General features: G+C 38.6%; 1 protein-coding gene across 1 annotated transcript in view; it reads right to left on the bottom strand.

Moving 5' to 3' along the window:
- The window catches only part of mrps9 (mitochondrial ribosomal protein S9), a 74,071-nt gene extending 62,813 nt beyond the window's left edge, over nucleotides 1-11,258 (bottom strand). The window contains exons 1-2 of the mRNA XM_055212996.2: nucleotides 11,084-11,258; nucleotides 10,346-10,528 (exon numbers count right to left, since the gene is read on the bottom strand). Coding sequence (XP_055068971.2) covers nucleotides 10,346-10,528; nucleotides 11,084-11,182 — 282 coding nt within the window. The 5' untranslated portion in view covers nucleotides 11,183-11,258. The remainder of the gene's footprint in view (nucleotides 1-10,345; nucleotides 10,529-11,083) is intronic.
- Nucleotides 11,259-20,586: the final 9,328 nt, after the last annotated feature.

The raw sequence follows: 20,586 nt of genomic DNA, 5'->3' as shown, positions 1-20,586 counted from the left end.
TCAGGGGGGGGGGGTTAAAGAATGAAGAGCTACAACACAAGGTTGCAAAAAAAACTTGCAGTCAATCATGCATGATGAAAACCTATTCTAGTAGACCCTAAAAACAAATGACTGCAAAAGGGCATAATAAGATCACTTGACTTAAAGTGATTAATACAATGATGATAACCTAAAATAGTTGCCCTCAATAAACCAAATCAGCCCAATAGTAGGCATATCCACCTTAAAGGGGCCATGACAAGAAAATCTGACTTTTTCCACGTTTAAGTGCTATAATTTGGTTCCCAGTGCTTTTATCAACCTAAAAAATGTGAAGAAGATCAACCTAATAACTTAAGTTTTGGTAAACCATTCTATGCAAGCATGTGAAAAATTAGGTTATGTAAATTTGGTGCTCTTTATGATGTCATAAGGAGAACTTATTATAAAAATACCACCCCTTAATCTGCACTATCCAACCCATCACGCCATCATTGCGATCAGTGTTTGAATTTCATACGCTCATTTGCATTTTAAAGGACACTCAAAACGCCACATTTTTGCTCACATCTACAAAGTGTCAATTTTAACATGTTATAATAAATATTCTATATGGTATTTTGACCTAAAACGTCACATTTGTACTCTGGGGACACAAAAGATTTGTTTTACATCGCAATAAAGTCTTGTGACATGGCCCCTTTAATCAGGGCAATTTCGTTGTATCACCTGGGATCAGAGACGCTGGCGCCGCTAGCAATTTTGGGCCCTATGGGTCAGGCCCCCACCATACCCATTTCGCACCAAACATACAATCCAACCTACTGTAGCTATTCAAAATCTTTGTCTGTAATTTAATAATACAGAACTATTTATTTTGCTATTGTTATGACCACAATTATCAGTATTTATAGATACCTACAATGTCTGCAGCTAAGATAATTTATTGTGCAATGTAAATTTAATTGAAAAATATAGTACATTAATCGAATATTCAGAGAAAATGCAACGTTCTTAAAGATTAAAGATAAATGTGACCATGCCTGTGAAAACCCAGCTGAAGTATTTATTTGTGATTTACTGTTTTCCACATAAATTCATCCTACATAATGTAAAGAACATTTTGTGAAAATATCAACTTGATATCTTTAATATTGACTGAGTAATGTCATGTCAGCGATTGAAATCATAGTGAAATTAATGCTTGAAACTAAACTGTGATGCTTTTTATTTCACAATAAGATTTGAGACTTTAGTCTGATTTTCACATACTGTAAACTTGAGCTGTTACACACACCAATGACATTGTAACATTTAAAAATGGCGAACAACAACAATGCAAGTTTCACACACCAGCAGCATCAGTAAAGCAAAAATAACGACAGATCATTGAAACTGTGAACTTGAGAAAACAGCTATACTGTTATTAAATGATTCTTCAGACTGTTTTTTAATCAACGGGACTCTGAAATGAAATGAATGACAACTATAGCAGATACAACATAGATTTCCATTGATTTCTTAAACCTGTTGCAAGGTGAGAAGCTTTAATATACATAACTGGACTAGTTTAGCCTTAGTTGCATTTCAGTTTTATCACAATCAACTCGATTCACGACTGCATAAAAATCCTTTCTTGGCGTATTGCGTTACAAAACATTGGAGTGTTTAACCGATCGCATTTCTAGTTTATGTTAATTAGCTTAAACGGGCTACGTTAATTAAAACAGCTTATAAGGGCTGACTTCGCGTTAGAATCATAACATAAAACAGGGAACGTAAATCACCTTGTTTATTTTTAAACTGGGGAGAACAGAGCGAAGACTTTACATTGGAAAGAAAACTGCATTGTATTGCTCCAGCGTCACATTGTCTAAATTGCATTTATAGTAAGGAAGCGCACATATGCAGATATCATAGCAAATAGCAGTAAATACACACACCTTGCTCTCTTGTGAAGTTCACGCGCACTGTGAGACCGTGGATTGAAGACGGCGCTAACACGCAGAGTAAAGACGGGGCGGAGCTAAGAGGGCTCAGTTTAAGGGGGTTGCGTTTGCGGCACAGTCCTTGGCTGGGGCCCTCAAAAGTTCATGGGCCCTTAGAATCATCCTAACTTTCCCCCCCTTACGGCGCCCCTGCCTGGGATAATAAATGTGATATTTCCCAGGTTGTCAAAGAACTACGGCTTTGTGTAGTAAATGCCACTCCATCTGAAAGCAGGTGATGGTGATTTACTGCTTAACAAGGAACTGGCTTTTCTGATGAGATGCGCATGATAATCACATGTGATTGATCTTGCAGCCAAAAAGCCCAGTCAGACTAAGTGACTAGTGTGGATGAGGACAGTGGGTGCTTCTCAATTCTTATTTGTGCATCCTCATGCACAAGATGCAGCATTAAGTGAAATTGGCATATCCTCATTACTCATTCTGTATTATCAAGTGAATTAAAAACCCAAAATAAAGCTAAATATACACTTGAGTTCATAGCCTTAATAAATTAAAATAAAGAAATTCTTAAAAGTGCTGTCAAATTTATATATTGATCATTTATATATCTGTGGTCTATACATGAATATTAAACATACTGTCTGAAACAAGTCTATATTTACAATAATTTAACGATTAATATTAAGATATCAAGATTTATATGTGCATCAGGTTTAGCTGATAAAACACATCCGCATACTTGTGTATATTCGATCATAGGGCTGAAACGATTCATCGAGTTACTCGATTAACTCGATTCAAAAAATTCAGAGGCAAAAATTCTGCCTTGAAGCCTCGTTAAATTCCTATGACGTGCACTACACGCGCCGAGATCTGATTCACACGGACCGTTGTTCAATGTTCAGGAAGCACATCATAGCGCGTGGTACATTTTTTATTTAGTTGGCGCGATGGCGGAGCGAATATGTCCATAAACGGCAGAGAGAGAATGTCTAAAGTTTGGGATCATTACATTATCATTCAGCAACTGAACTAGAGGTCGACCGATATGCTTTTTCTCTGGCCGATGCCGATGCCGATTTTTTAGAAATCAGGGCAGCCGATGGCCGATATGTTTGGCCGATTTTCTATATGTACATAATAATCAAAATGTTCTCATCATTATTAGCAGATATTTTAAATGCAAAAATGTCACTATTTAAGTCAAAGTATTTAAAAATATATGACTGGTCTATTACCTGACACTCTGCTGTCATCATCTTTGATCAGTTTTTTACCATGGCTTTTATTGCTTTGTAGGATAAAATCCTTATTTGGTAGACCTGATAAAATATTTATTCATCATAAAGTTAACATAGTAAATGTCTATGTTTTTTAGTTGAGACTGTTATTTAGGGCAAATCTTTCTAAACACATTTACATTCTGAGGCGCTATAAGTGACTGATTGTGCTGACAGTGACGTCTTGTGAGTTTAGTGTTGGGACAGATCTGTTGTTTCAACCGTTCATTCAAACGAATCCGTTCAAAGGAGTCAGTTCGCGAATCGGACGCGCTGTGTTCTAATCCAGGCTGAGCAGCGCAAAACTGTAAACAAAGTCTTACTGTAACAACACGAAAAACATTTCCTTTGTGGATATGATTTGGTCTTCCGACCTTTCGCCATCGAGTCAGTTTTGTTTTGAGTAATAAAAGCAGGGAGACAGAAAGCGTGCACGCGCGGCTCTTCTAGTGCTGCCACTAACGACTAATTTTCTAACGACTAATCTTTCGACTAATTTTTCGAATAGTCGACTATTCTAAACGACTAATTAAAAAAAACTCAAGTGTTTGTTATTTCATTGGGTTCAAAATAAAATGGACACACCGGTGTCATAAACAATATGAATAACTTAAATGTTACCAAATAAAAAATTACAATGTAAACAATATAAATAATAATAAAAACTTCCAGTGCAAAGTAGATGCTTAACAAAAATATGAAATGTTTCACTTCTACTCTTTGATCTTATATTGCATTTTAACACAACTGAATGCTATTTTACATATTATCTGTTCTGTTGTAGCCTATAAAATAGTGACTAAACATGACCCATCACCTCGTTTTTTATCCAACCAGCTGTTCCTTTAACTGCTGCTAAAATCCTGATTTAGATATGCAAAAATCACCATACATTTACATTGAAGCTTTACTGCTGTTGCTCTTCTCATAATTGTTGTTGTGTTTTGAGCCATTTCTTGATTTTAAATGCGAGTGATATAGCGCAGACAATTCGGTGCAAATTCAGAAATATAAGAGAATACACTGTTGTTGTTACAAAGACTACAGAACACGGCATACAGCATCATAGGGAGGGAGAAAGCTCGCACACAGACTCACACTACTGCTAATCTTTCTTCAAGTCATGTTAACTCGATCAGTCGTCTTTGTCAAATCTGTGAATGTTGACGTTTACGCAAAAAAGAAAGTACATTAAAAACACTGCCACCTTTTCACTGTCACGTAAGAGAGAGGCGCGCGCATGCGAGGCGCTGCAAGCAACATGAGTGATAGAGAGAGAGAGAGAGAGAGAGAGAGAGAGAGACGCGCTGAACACTCGCAACAATGAATTGAGCCGTTTAAAATAGTAAAATAAAAATGTAAATGGGAATCATGAAAAATTTATTTGTTGCGTCCAGTGTTTATTCCGTGGCGGAATCACGAGCAAACACTGATAGCCTTTAACATCCAAAGACAGAGTCATTGTACTTCTCAAAAGAGTTAATAAAACAGTACTGACTAGCTCGCCGTTTCATTAATAATCATATAACAGATACTTACGTTGTCCTATTCTCTGTGGGTGTATCGTCAATAACTCCCGAGTGTTTTCGTTTGAGATGCTCGTGCATTTTCGTTGTGCTCCCGTGATAAGCCAGCGACGTTTGGCACGGTGTAACAGACCACTCTTTTATCACAACTTGGCTTAAAACACTTTCATACTTCGGAAGCTTTCCGACTCATAATTCCATAGACTCACCTGCCACCGCCAATTTTTCAAAATTAAAGCAGTGAAGGCAGGGGGAGAGGGAAGAAAGATGATAGCGTAGCAGATTAACCAGCAGGGCGCGCACAGCGCACAGACTGGTGTGGAGGTGAATTACATTGAGCCATTTGAGACATGAGACAGAATTACAGTGGGCCGTTTGAGACGGAAAAAAATAAATATGCGACTCCTCGACTAAAAAAATTGCCGTCGACAAATTTTCATCGTCGATTACGTCGACTACGTCGACTATTCGCGGCAGCACTAGGCTCTTCTCTCTCTGTCACGCAAACAAAACTCATCATCACTCATTAATCACATGAAATGAGCCTAATCTTTGCACGGACAGTGCACCGCGAGACATAAGCCCGTCGCGCTGTTGTGCTGGCTGCTTAATTCGCGCGATCCGCCATCATTTAGTAAAGCTGTTTGTGAACAAGGCATGGCTGCACACACACGAGACGGAAGCGATCTGCTTGCAGCAAGAGGCAGCGTCACGAGTTCTACAACAGCGCTTAGGTGCCCGCAGATGCGCCTGCCTATTAATCGGCCTAATTTTGCAGCAAAATCGGCCAAAGCCGATTTTTAAAAATATGCCAAAAATCGGCCAATTAATCGGCCGGCCGTAAAATCGGTCGACCTCTAAACTGAACCGAAAACATCCACTGCTGTTTCACCAAGCGTTGATGAAACAAGGTAACGTAGCTTCCGCTGATTTTAATCCCATACTGTATTTGTAGCGATGTCGTTATGCGGTTTGACTAGATATGATGTTTAGCTTTGATGTTTTCGTATTCACGTTCAATTGCAGGAGAGTATATCTAAAAAAAGAACCCCTTCACACACACGCATGCACTTTACAGGTGTGTGTACCAAAAAACGGCACCACAGTGCAATCATATATGGGCAACTTGTAATCTGACATATTTTGTCCAATAATAATAATCTCTGTCTTATTGGAGTTTAGCATAAGGAAGTTATTCTCTCTCACGCGAGTCAGACCGATCGCGCAATGCATCACATATGCTTAAACTTTTATGTAGCCACGCAACAATAATTTCAGCTGCATGCATTCACTGTATACGTGATGTTGTGATTATTCGAATGGATTCTTAACCTAAAATGCACCGCAATGCAAGTGATGCAAACCAAATGCAGCGTTCTATTGAAAATGAATGTGTGTATTTCTGCCGTACCAAACTGCAATGAAGCAACTGAAAGTCTGACTGGGGTGTCACTCTTCCTCGCGCACAGAACGCGTGCACACACACATACAAACACAGGTGCACGTGCGCGCACACACACACAGGTTGTTACCATAGCAAATAGGCTCACCCCAGAAATTATATATTATTTGTTAGTAGCCTAATGGTAAATGCTGCTGGTGTAGAAATGTACATAAACCAGATATTTACTTTGATGTCAGGGCTAGATTACAGCATGAAACCTGTTGTGCATATTAATAAATTAAAGTGCTTAATTGTTGGTACTGGCACTTACAAACACTAAATGGGTAAAAATGTAAATAAATAGGCTTATTTTTTGGAGCCAAATACCTCTGTTTTTTTAGAAATAAAAGCCAAATGCTTGAACATTTTACAGCCACGTCATTTTCGTTATGCATTATTTGTTTTGGTTGTTTAAAAACACACAAAATTTTTATTCGATTACTCGATTAATTGATCGATTCAGTGCTAGATTAATCGATTACAAAAAGAATCGATAGCTGCAGCCCTACTCGATCATGACTGCTCAGAAAGCCTCCTCACTCCTCGCCTCCTTGAAGTGCGGTTTAAGAAATGAGATATCCTACATGATGGTGGAGCTCGAGTGGTTTCCGGGTCGTAGTATGTATAGTAGGAGTAAAGAGGCAAGGAAGCATATTAAGAAGCACCCTATGAGATCAGCCCAAGGAAACAACTTAATAAAAATAAACTTAGTTTTGGTTTCAAATAAACATGTTGATTTTACTTATACCTTTTAAGACCGTTTCATCAGACACGCGTGCATTGTCGCAGATACGCATCTGGTCGGGAATTTACTTCTAGTTTCTGTTTGTTTAATAGTCTGACTCAGGGGTCTACGTGAGCAAAGGCTATGACAATGAATTAAACAATCTGGAGGGCTACTTTTTGATATAGTCTTGTCCACTCAAAACTTTTTCGTTTTACTTGTTGATTTTATTTTATTTTACTTATTGATATGTTTTATTATTGTTTAAAATGTTAACATATGTAAACCATATGTAATAAATAAATATTACAATTGAGACTATTAATAGAATGTGCTTTGGGCATCACGTTGGAGACCCCTGGCCTGACTAGTGGCTAACATAAACTCTGGAACAAATACCTTGTCAAAAATAATAAATGTTTTGGTTTTCTAAAGACAGAAGGAGACGGCAATCATGAATCACCACTATGTGAAGGGAGGTTTGGCAGCCGGTTTGTAGTTAACATTTTACTAGGGCTGTCAAAATAATTAATTTCGATTAATTAATCTGAGAAAAAAATAACGCGTTAAAAAAATATCGCAGATTAATCCATTCCGTATTGACCTTGTAAAATGAAGGAGGTAGACGAGAACGCACTGGCGGTGACTGGATCATTGATTGAAACATTTACATTTAAAAACGGCCTGATGGAAGTGATGATAAAAATAAAGTTGTCTGCAGCAAAGAATTTGCATATCATAGAGTTCGTCCACTCTAAAGTACCACATCATACAAAGCACATGGATTAAAGTTCTTCGTCGTTAGACGGATTTCCATCAATTGCAAAATTATTAAATTTACTTTTCATAAAGACGACGTGTATTCACCTTTTTAAATGGGATGTGATCAAAGCCTGGAGTGGTGCCAAATCACGTTCCTCTCTCCACTGTAAGCGTTCTGTAATCACTACGCACCGGATCCACTTCGGGTTTTCTGGTTGTAGCGCGTAAGATGAGGTAAAACTTTATTTCAGCTAGCAGCATGGACATACTTATAATGCAGGAAGGCTCCGATGTTTTGGAGATCGATAAATCACTTTAATCCATGACAAAGCATCCAGTAGTTAACATTAATCCAGAGGTACACCTAGCACGTCCCGTAATACCAAAGGTAAAGGGGCTGATTTTTTTTTTAAGGTTTATGTTCAATTGCACAAAAAAGCCCTGCAATTGATATTGGACTGTTAAACTTTTGGTAAATAATCTTCCTGAAGCACTTTATTTCCTTAGCATATTACTGTAGGTCATGTTTGTTAATGGTTATGGCCAATATTTGAACAGTGTAATAATACTGTAATAATAAAAGAGTTTTTGAACTTTAATGTCACTAAATCTGATTATTCACTGATTCATTTAAATAGAAATATTTAATACTAGAGTTGGGTCCGAGTCCACCTTTGTCGAGTACGAGTCAAGACCAAGTCATTAAACATCAAGTCCGAGTCCGAGTCCAAAAGGGTCCGAGTTGGACTTAAGTCAGAGTTCTTAAAGGCCGAGTCCAAGTCGAGTCCGCCCGAGTCCAGAGAGTAATTAAATTGAAAAAAGATACAAAATTTGTATTGTAAATTGTTACTTTCTATTAATACTTTAACCTTTCAACCCATTAAACTAGGGATGGGCGATATGGCCTAAAATCCATATTGCGTTATACATTGCAGCCTCTTGCGATAGCGATATGTATTGCGATATAATAATTTTAATAGACTCATTTCAGAACAGGTTATATAGACCCTTAGAAAAGCCAAACTGCTAAAAAGTAAGTAAAAGTAAACCGTTATGGCCAGATTAGTCTTGTTACCTCTCTTAGCTAGAACTTTTGCCTGACACACTCTACAACAGGGGTGTCCAGACTTTTTTGTGTGGTGATCTACTTTTAAAATGATAAAGCCGACAAGATCTATCCGCTAAAAAAACAGTAAATTATTTTTAAATGATTGTGAGAGGACTATACTGCATGTTTGACAATTACTAGACCATAATGCCAATTTCGTGCGTGGAGCAGCAGTTAACTTATGTGCGATCTACCAGCATTGCCGTATTGGACACCCCTTGCTCTACAGAGTATATTTTCCTGCTGCTTGTTGGACTCCTTAAATCCAAATAATAGATGTTGCATCAGTCTTTTTCACGAGCTCCTCTGTTTCGCTGACGCTTTCATCCATGTTTATTCGGCTGCAGCTCGTGGCTCTAAAGTTCGCGGGTAGATTGAGTCATCAACACCCATTATCGCGATAGTGCAATAGATTTAAAATCTCTATCGTATGCCAATTTTATATCGTTTATATTGCATATCGTTTATATTGCCCATCCCTACATTAAACCAATGGGAATATAAAAATTTAATAAAAATACCTCAATTGCATCTTGTCATTGCACATTTTTATTTTATGTCAACTAGTTTCCTATCAGAAATTATTTCAAAGAAAAGAAAGGGATATAGAGGTATCTTCTTTTTACCAGATGTCTTGCAAATAAATTCTCTATGATTTTCGTAAGTAAAACAAGTTATTGCTGACTTTGAGGACATCGTGGTAGCCACGCATTGTGTGTGATTTGTGTGTTTGTCTGCATGTATGATGCGACTGGCTGCAGCCTGCCAGTGTGTTGCAGTAAAATAACAGGACTATCTAGTAGTTAATCAAGTGTTTAAACGTACATCATAAACAGATCTCTCTTCTGAAAAAATAAATTCCTAGAAGGGGAAAAAGTCTTCTGTATGTGCGGTTCAGAAAATGACAGGCACGAGGTTTGCTGACTAGTGTTGCCTGATCTTGCACTAAAAAACAGCGAACAAGAAAAATCCAATAATAAACCAAAATAAATCTAAATGCTTTACTTCAATGATCAAAATATTGGGACCGGCACCTTCACACTTTATTAACACCAAAAACTTGATTGCTTCATGAGCCAAAAGCCATAAGCGGTTAAGCGCCAAAACGATACTAACGTACAAAAAAGCCCGAGTCCGAGTCCGAGTCCAAGTTCGAGTACCCCAACTCTATTTAATACTTTCAAAGCAAAAATTATGTATGCGATTAATTTAGATTAATTAATCACAGAGTATGTAATTAATTAGATTAAAAAATTTTATCGATTGACAGACCCGCTTACATTTTATACATTATAGTAGACATTTTAAACAGCAACGTTAGCTTCGTGTCTTTTTTATACGCTATGAAAAATTAACTAAGGTAATCTATGTGTTGTTAATTTTGCTTGTTATGTTATCAGAAATAAACTACTCTAAAAAGGAGTCGGACTTTGATTCTTAGCGGAGTTTATCGGAAGTTACGCGTGTTCCACGAAAGCCGTTTGTTTATGCTGTTATTACTGAAACTGTCTATTTGCTACAGTATTATCTAACCTACATCACAGAAAAGTATAATAGTAAGGTAACTTACATCAATATCCTCCTGCGTAAATGTCTCTGGGTCTTCCCCCATCATGTTGGCCAGGTGACGTTTGCCAATCTCAAACTCCTCCACCTGTTTCTTGATAAACTCCTCTGTGTATTTCTGTGGGCCTGCAGCTGCCAAGTTCTTCCTCCACAAAGAGGTAGACACACAAATGTGTCTGACTGGTAGCTAGAAGAAAAAAGCAGCACTTGTAGATCAAGTTCAAAAGGTAATCAACAAAACTAGTAAAGTCAGTAATTATTAAAATTAAAAGAGGCAATGCCGTAGAAGAAATCAAACATTTAATATGTGCATTAAATACTGGTTTATGACACAATTTTATTGTGTTTAAAAAAAATCAAAACGGACTTAAACAGCCGGACTTAGTAGAGTGTATTTTAAAACTATAGTAACGTTACCATAATACCACGCGCACACACGAGCTATTATTTGCACTTACTACTAAACAATAATTTGTGGCTAATAGATCAATAGCTTGCTTGTCAGGCATGTCATACCTATTATACCCATAAAACAAACAATTTATAATTCTGCACAACGAAGGCACAGTTTATTATATCCTGTTAATCTACAACAAGTTCTATGCAAACCCTGTAGGAATTATATTATATACTTTTGAGCCACAAGGACAACATCCTCAGCATCCCTACCAACCACGACTAACTAGTCGCAGAAACGGCTCCAACCTGTCCATGATCAAACACAAGAAAGCGCCGTTTTTACCTGCAGACGCGTCTTTGATAAAGACACACATGAACCCTTTTTGCAGATGTCATACTTCCATAAGAGCGACCTCACGCATCTGCTACCGGAGGCAGCCATGTTTGCTGTGCGATTACAGGAAGGAAGTGGTGACTGCGTCACATCCGACAAGAAGCGCGGGAGCCAGCGGGGTCTTCCAGTAGCGTAGCTGTATGACTACAAGAATACACAATAAGTATTTATTTATTTATTTGCATAAATTAGAAACGATATAAAAATTAATTAATTAAGAAACGTTACCCCTAAACTTACCGTTTTTAGAACTCAGATATTTCAGATGTTATACGATTCATACAAAACAACTTTCTTTGACTTTTTTAATTAATGATTTCCAAAAAAATCAATGTGCTGCACACTGGTCTATGTGAGCAAATCAGATTGAGGGGCAGAGCCACAGGCTAGCATTTATTTTGGAGAATGTATGTGTGCACAGTTTGTAATGAATGTCGGGTCTTCACTCGTGATGGAGTTGTTGTAAGGGTTTGGTAACATTAATCAAAGTGAAGGGACACACGCTCCTGGTTTGTGCCAGTCAATGCACTGGCGAACTAATGTGGCGCAATGATGAACTACGTTTGTTTTCAGGTTTAGCCACAAGCGTTTGCTTAGAAAAATAGACTCGACCCCTGGTCTCTAATTCACCATGGGGGTTAGTGAGAGTCACATAAATCACATGCTAACTCCGGCCAAACTCAGAGCTTACATACCTGCTAAAGGCATGTTTGTGTAACCCACATTCTTAAATATTGAATATGCCAAATGTCATAACCATGTACAGCATAGAAGTAAATAATTACATTTATACATTTTATTTACTTTTAAAGGCATGGATGTTTTCAATGGTTTTAGTATTTATAACATATTTGTGTAAGTTTATACTCACATAACACAATAATTGAATCTCACGATTATTGTTATGTTATTGACCAACAAAATGTGTTTATTCCTCTTGAAGGGATAGTTAAAAATTCATGTTGTATTTTTTCAGTGAAACCAAAGGAGAGGTTAAAGGGTTTGTAACAACCTCAGTCACCATTGGGTGTGGAACAACATGAAGGTGAAAAGCGATGACAAATTTTTCATTTTAGGTTAAACTAACCTTTTTTCATATTGTGCATGATGTCATTTAGATGGTTTTGCTGTCTATTCGAAAGATTAATTCAATGCCCACTGTTCTTCCTGGAATTCTGTGGCTGCAGTCCAAAAAGAAGGTTCCTTAAAAGGCAAAAGCGTTGTGTGGTTTTAGAGAACGAGAAAAGAATTTCAAATTCCACAGGCTGAAATGTTGAAATGATGCCTTTTCGAGAAATATTGATTTACCCTAAAGAAAAAATGGGTTAGTGGTGGCAGGGCATAAGAGGGCAAAAAGGAGAGAAAGAGAGCGAGAGAGATGGGCCTGGATTCTTGAAGCTTTAGTGGTTGTATGTTGGCTTATTCCAGTCATAATTTCCATCACGCTTTGCTGTGATTTTCTAATATGCTTACTGGCTCGTGATGGGATAAGCACATCTCACAGCGCGTGTCGCTTTCACCTTAAAGCTTTCACACTGCTTACAGCGTCCATTGTGGCTGACACAATCAGTCATAGGGGCAGTCTGCTTAAAACAGCTTTTTTGGTATTTTGCACAGCACTGTATCCCATTCCATTCATGAGGGATTTATGTTATGTAAAAAAAATGTGGTTTCTGCTTTCTGCTAAGACCCGGTGTAATGATTTTGTTTACCCAGCACCATAGTAAATGGCAACTGTCCAGATATTTTTAAAATAGGCTTTATTTTTTCAATAGGAAGTAATACTATAACACCACAAATGTGTGCTGCTGAATTTGCATAATGTGTTGCAAATGGCTATTACAATATAAATGTTTATATGAAGGCTTTTATTTAACAGTCCAGCATTTGAAAGGTTTTTCCTAAAAAATATAAGTTGTCATTCTACAGGTTTCCCTATAAAAGTATTGATTATAAGCAAGATGAAACAACACAGGGTGACAACGAATCAAATTAAAATGTAGTTTGTTAATTCATTGATTATTACTAAGAGCCCGTTTACATGACAACTTTTTCAACCGGAACAGTAAGGTTTTCATGCAGTTTAGCGGCCTACATGACCGCGTTTGTGCTGCTTTTTTACGAACACTTCTCCAAAAGAGCCGCTTCATAGTGAAAAACTACATAAAATTTTTTTTTGTCTAAACAAAACTGCCATTTTGTATTTATTACTCGGTAGAAGACTGCATATGTGCGCACTGCGCAGGCGTGTAATGCTTCTTTACAAAGTAACATTGCCATCTACTGGCCTGTCACACATAATACAACGTCTTAGTCGTTATTAGAGATGCACCAATATATTGGCCAATAATCGGTATCGGTCGATAAAATACATTTTTAACACTCGGCTATTGGCTTATAGTTTAAAAACAGCTGATAGTCATGTCCGATACATCCTCTAAATCAAAAGAGAACAGGAAAATGCTATTAATTTGAGCTTTGTGTATAAAAAATGTAAAGAAACATCACTAGTTTAATGTTAAGGTGACATAGAATGATTGAACTGGGTATTATTCTTGTTCTGTGACATGTAGACAACAAAATTTTGGTTGGGTCTGAAATGCCTTAGAAGCTTCCTAAAAACCTTCCTCAGAAAGCTATATTAGGGTGGGTGATTTTAAACGCGTGGTTTTGCACCTATTTGTCGTCTCTTCAGGCTTAACTGGCAACCTCAATATGAAATGCAAGCACTTGACGCTGATTGGCTGCCTTTGCTGCCACTTAAAAGAATGTAAACTTCGCCGTCTTCAGAACACGGACAGACCAAAACTTCACAGATATGAGAGCACACCTCAGAATTCGACTCGCCATTTCGCCTTGAACTTCGCGAACCCTGCTGCAATTTACTTCCTGTTGGAGGCGAGAGGCCGGATGTATGCAAATTATTTTGAAGGGGAGGGAATTGAATGAGGGGGGGAGTGATATGCATTTTACGTAATATGTATCCGTTGTTCAGATTGGGCCATTTTCTGGCGGACATTTCTAAATGAGGAATTTCTATAAGGCGGAGATGTTCAGAATATCTAGCTTTTTCGTATGTTCATGAATGTGGGTAGACTACCGTTATTCAACTAAGACGATGTAAAAACGTATTTTCATTCTCTGTCCCGGGTGTCCCCTTTAAATATTAATGGTCATTATATAAATTAATAACATTTAGAAAATTTAATCTTCAGAATTTAGTAAATGCAAGTTAATATAACCACCAAACTATCGGCATCTGCATTGGGTAATATCAGTCTGAATAATCGGTGGAAATGTAGCCTAAGATGCACCAGCTTGGAGTGAGGGCAGTGAAAGATTGAAAGAAAAACAACAGATTTCTCTTTTCCCCCTTGAACACACAGTTGCGTATTGGTGGAAGTGCGCGAGTATCTGTGTGTGTTTCTTTGTCACGGGTGCGAGTGCTCCTGTCATGCCCCTGGGCCATGGAAACTCGCCCTGTGCCCCATACCCTGCATGAACTGGCAAATGCACTGATTGGCTGCTTATCTGTTGGGAGAAAGAAGAGGTAGAGAGGCAGTGATTGGAAAAGGCAGCCGGAGGATATGAGCGGGGCCCAAATGAAGTCCTGTCTTTAGAGACCGAGACAGATTCCAGGAGAGCTGTAACCCACGCAGAACACGAACGAGGAACGCAAACAGAGTGTTCAAGTACACGCACATGCATCTGTGTGCGCACACACAATCGACTAACCTACAAAGTATGCCAAAAGCAAGATGCAAAAATAAAACCCTAGCGAGAGCCCGCATTTAGGAAATCACTATTTTGTTTACATTGTTTTTTACTAACAGGCTTATTTAGGAAATGGACTTTTAATGGAAACGGCTCTTCAACTGAGGCCTTTATAATGCTAAATCCCGCTGTATTGTTGTAACACAATGCATCCGCGGAGAACGCTTATCCAGATTTCATATCTGCCCTCCGTCAGCCACGGAAATCATCCGGCTGATTATCAAAGAGCTGCGCATGGAGTGGTCTTTAATTGATAGCAAAAGCTCTGTAATAAATAGAGACGTTTTGCTGAGGAGCGGAGAGAAGCTGAACTGCCAGTGATTACCTGCTGGAATCAGGCCTCATCAATATCAGCCTAATTACAAAGCACTTCTGGCAGTGCGTGAAACAAATCGACCGCCGCGGCAGATTGGGCCGTGGCCACGGACGTCCACAGACATTAGGGCTTTTAGCGATGGGCCTGTGGGGGGCTACCTGAGTATTGCTCCCTACATGCCACTGATAAGAAAGAATGGAGTGATTTAGATCGGTGAAGTGCTTTGCCTGTGCCAGCTTTGCTAATGCCTAATGCAGGCTTCTGTGCCTTCCCTTCCTCGGTTTCCCTGTGTATTTCTATCTGATTTTATGTCCTTCTGTCTATCAGTATTTTGTACACGCACTATTTGCAGCAATGACAGATCACAATACAAATCTGTCAGGTTTGTGTGAGACTTCCTGCGCAAGTCTCCGTCTCTGCATTTCACTTTCAGATGGAACCACTTTGTAGGCCTATTCGACCCCCCAACATACACACACCAGTGAGGCTGTATTGGGTTTCCACCCTGAGACGAGTTGAAGGGTTCCTTCCCTCCTTCCCATGGATGAAAAGACCAGTGTCTCTTTCACCCTCCCTCATCTCGTGGCTGTCTTTTTTCCCAGGTAAGCATCCGAGATGGGGTCCCGGTGGTGACTGCAGGAAGGAAGCCATTACAACTCAGTGTGGAGAGAAGGGTCGTGGGATGCAGCTGCCTGCCACTGGGGAGGAAGAGGTTCAAGACCCCAGACAGGACGGGGGTAATACGACCCTCATGAGTAGCTAAGACCAACCTTAGAAAAACTTCCTACCGCTTCATCTCATGAACATTTCCTGCTAATGGACTTGCCCTGCAAAGCCCCCCTCCAATTCTCATCCTTCTCAGCACATACTCTTTTTTTGAAGCAACATAGCAATTTGGCAATTGAGTTTACAGGAACTTGTTTTGCCTTGCAAACCTTTTATTCACCAGTCCAGTGGCTTTGACAGGTTCATCACATAGTTATAAACAACAAAGTTGATTTCAGCAGTGATATCTCCCTACCAATCAGACATAAAGAGCAGGCCTGAATAAGAGAGGGATAATAAGGACCGGAGTCTTGAGACATCTTCCTCTGCTGATGAGAGGACACCAGTTCTACAGCTACCGCTGGGCTACCCAACATCTGCACCGGCAATTTAAACCCACTGTAGACTGCAAAGGTTAAACCACAAAAATCTAATATTTGCCTGGAGGGGGTCACGGCACTGCAATTACTAGCTACAATCGGCAGAGCTAATCAGCTTGGCTGGCTTGCAGGGGGCCGGGGTGGGCGAACGTGCCCGTGATCAGAGTCTCTGTCCTCTTACTGTTCTGTTTACTTATTAAACTCCATCTTGTGTTCAAGGAGCCGCGCGGCCACCCCGCACGGGGGGCAAATTTAGCTCCTGACACTCTCAGATACCGCCACACACTTCACAAGAATTCATGTTAATCAGTAGTTTTGTTCTTTGGTCTGTGAGGGAAAGGGATAAATCTGGCAGTTATTAACATATGTAATGCTGTCCACATAAGACAATCTACCGATAACGTAAACAAGAGCTGAAATGAGTTCTGGATGTTTCTGTTACAGAACAAAATGCAACATCGTAAAACAGTTGCATAGTGCATTCTTTGATAAAGCGATATTTTCTGTGGAAAAAAAACCCCGAATATAGGATTAGAGCATAATGCATTATGATTGTCTAGTCTACACCCCTTTTGAGCGAGGCTTGGGGAACAATTACGGGTAATTAAATATGTGCCAGTACAGAAAAAAGATAATTATGTCCTTTGTGTATTACACCAATTAATTACTATTATTTCTGGGAGTAATGCCTTTAATGACTTGAGAATCTGCTCACTCAATGGTTGTGGGTGCACTACAGATGTCTAAGTTTACTGCAGTTCTTATTTTAATCTTTTTGAAGTGTGTTTCTGGAAGACAATTTTGTTTTATTGCTTGACTGCATATCTGAGTGAGTGAATGAGTGTACGCTGGGTGTCTGTCCAACAGTGAATGAATTAAAAGTTAAATCTAAGCCGCCTGGAGCTGGTGAATGAGTGTCCAGGTTCTAACTCTCCCACACATGAAGTTGTCCTAATGAAGGCTGCTGTTGAGCACCTTTGAGTTTTCCCATTTATTTTTTCTCAAAGAGTTCGAAAAGTCTTTAAAGAGATGTGCAAACAACAGAACTTCTCTCTCTCTCCCTCACATTTACACTTTTTATCACTATTTTCCAAAGCTGTGTTACTGATCTTAAGCAAAAGAGCTGTTGTTTCTATTTGCAGTAATCTATTTATTGGCTTCAGGCACTAATACCTAACCTACGATATGTGGGTCCAATTATTAGTAATCTATTAAACCCTGGAACCTATAAATGGTTACACTGCAACCCTCCAAGCTAAAGACGGCTCAGATGCTCTAAATCCCTACCTGGTTAATGAGACATTGAACCTAACAGCCCCTTCACTAGAACCTCTGCCCTCTCCAAGACCTCTGAGAATACCGTAATTCCATCTTCCTTTTTGTCCAAGTTCCGCCAATACATCTGGATGTATGGAAAAGCACATGTTTGTTCAAACCAAAGGACGCTAGTATGTGTGCGTGTGTGAATGTCATGCAGGCCGCTGCTCCTCCTGCGCTAAGCACTATTGACAAATCCATCAGGGAGGTGATGCATCAGCTCCCTACAAGCCCGTTCCAAGCAGCCAAAGCTCTGACATACTGTCACCTTGGTAACTGCTCCTGAAGAGAATGGCCTGCTGGGATAGCTGACCTCTGTTGGCGGGCCGCCATGACGCAGAGGCGGGCGTGTGGCTGGAGATGTCACCAGACCCCAGAGGAACAGACTCCCTCCACAAACACCCCTGGTCATCGATCCCTCAACATCTCCACTTCCATCCATCCTGATAGGCTAAATTTATTCTTCTCAAACAAGAGTGTGGCAACGTAACATTTGTGATCAGACGGGGCATGTGGATGCCATAGATTCGAGTGATTAATGGAACACTGATAGCCCTAAGTCTGGAAGGGGGTGCACAACTCTGAGATCATCAAAGCTGGAGAATCTAAATTTGGAGACGAAATACAAAGTTACATTTAATTGAGAAACATATTTTTGCTGAAAGCTCAATGTGTTCATGCAGCGCCGTATACATAGAGTGTTTGTGTTAGGAGTCCGAAGGTCTTGGGTTCAATTCCCAATACACTGTATAAATAAATTAATTAATTAAATGCTTGTAACTATGTAAGTTGCTTCGGGATAAAGCATCTGTCAAATGGAAATGGAACCAACAGCATTTGCCTGATATGTTTAACATTAGCTAGTTACTCTTTATATACACAGAACAGTTAGCCAGATCATTCAAAATTGTAATTATGTATCCTTGTTGCTTTGCTGCAAACATTTCTAGTTGAAACTTTTGGTGTGGAAAAATTGTTGGAACACTGTTTTGGCCGGTGACATATAGTATCCTACAGGGCTCTTTAGATGAATGTTGCTTACAAAATGTGAATGAGCAAACAGAGATTTTTTTATACCAGTTCTACATGAAAGAATATAATAATTTTTCTCCAAAGAAATCAAAAGTAAATTCCAAGATGATCATTTAAATTTACATGTTTGGATAATCAGTAAAAGTTATCTCTAATACTTCCCTTTTAGGACACATTTACATTATTCCCTGACACATTTAATAGCTTTAAATATATACTGTAGTCATGTTACGCATTAACGTATGACGGAAAATTACTTTTTGCATATTTCACATCAATAAAACATGAAAAAATAATTTAGCTCTTTCTAGAAACGCACAAATCGTCTGACCTTGCTAATTTATGTAAAGTTAATCTATTTCTTTGATTTTGTAAATCTTTAGGAATGATGTAGTTAACATTAATATCAGGCGATGTCAGGATAAGAAAACAGCAGTTAGTAAAATTGGGTTTAAATGAGGGTCGCTTAGGTGGAGCAAACGAAGTCTATAAATGCGTAAACATAAAAGATATAGAGAATACTAAATCAAGCTAATCTTTGAAAGGTATATGACACATCCACACGAAACGGCAGATGGCGCTGTTGGGCCATGGATATGTTGGCCCGGCTGTTTAATAGCGTGTAGCTTATGCGCGTTCATGCAGTGACTTTACAAAGAGAAGAGAAAAGGGAATTTCCTTTGTTTGCCAGTAGTCAACCCACTAAAATAATGTCTCAACATGATGCACATTTGCTTGCATTAATACTTCGCTTAATAACACTGCGATTTACGTGTCTAATTTTAATTTCATTACAGTGAGAATTGAAAACAAAACCCCTCGTGCATAATTATCAGTTGGCTAATACTTACTGTAATTACATATTTTGTTCAATAATAATAATTATTATTTATATATTTATTTAAAAGGTTTGAGTATATGGATAAAAATAATTTTACTAAACCGAATCGCCTTTCAGAATAAACGAATTCAAGCAAAACTTTATTAAAAGTAAGTTTATAGCGGTTTAAAAGTAACAAACTGTCAAAACGTTGTACAATTGTGTCCAATGTAATATACGTGCGCTTAAGAATATATAGCTATATTATATAATTCAGCTTTAAATTCTGTTGGAATTTTTTATAAAAAAATAAGTTGTAAATAAATAAAAAAGTACATAACTTACAAGAAACATAAATTACCGTACACGAAAAAATGGTTTATGTAATCTATTTAGCCTATATTAAATTCGATCATATTATACAGCATATTTTAATATTTTTAAAAAAAACTTCACTCTGTTAGATGGCACCTAAAAGTTGTAGGCTAACTTGTAAAAGTGGTTAAAAGATTCTTGATCAATTAAATACACTCTTGGACTCTCCCTCACCTGTCTGTCTTCTAGATCTACTCATTGTATAGAAAGGAAACCCCGCACGTCACGTCGCTGGGCTGCTACATACATATTTTATTACCTTCTATTCTCGCGCTCGGGAGCGGCGGAGGGCACGCGATGCCCTGCATGTGCACGCTCTATACCGCATGGGCATATGATCCGGAGCGATCGGTTTCACCCCTGGCCTGTATGGTTCCGTACGATTTTTGAATGCTGCTTTACTTATAATTTTAAAAGTATGGTATTTGTGTTGTGAAACTAAACTATATAGGCTACAGTGTTTCCTCAGCGCTCTATAGTCGCACTCAGCACATAAGAACTCATTAGACACCACCAGGGACCCAATTGACAGCAGCTAAGTCTGCACAATTCTCTGTCTAAACAGTCTGGGATCTCAATGAGGCACCATGATGCAAATTATTACTAACAGGAGGGAAAAATATCTTTACTGTTTCTTAACAACACTGTATACATTTTTACGCAGAAAATAGCC

The sequence above is a fragment of the Misgurnus anguillicaudatus genome, chromosome 8 (genome assembly GCF_027580225.2).
Source record: "Misgurnus anguillicaudatus chromosome 8, ASM2758022v2, whole genome shotgun sequence".
Lineage (NCBI taxonomy): Eukaryota > Metazoa > Chordata > Actinopteri > Cypriniformes > Cobitidae > Misgurnus > Misgurnus anguillicaudatus.
Note: the sequence above shows the minus strand (reverse complement) of the source record. Positions and strands in the feature narration are given on the sequence as shown.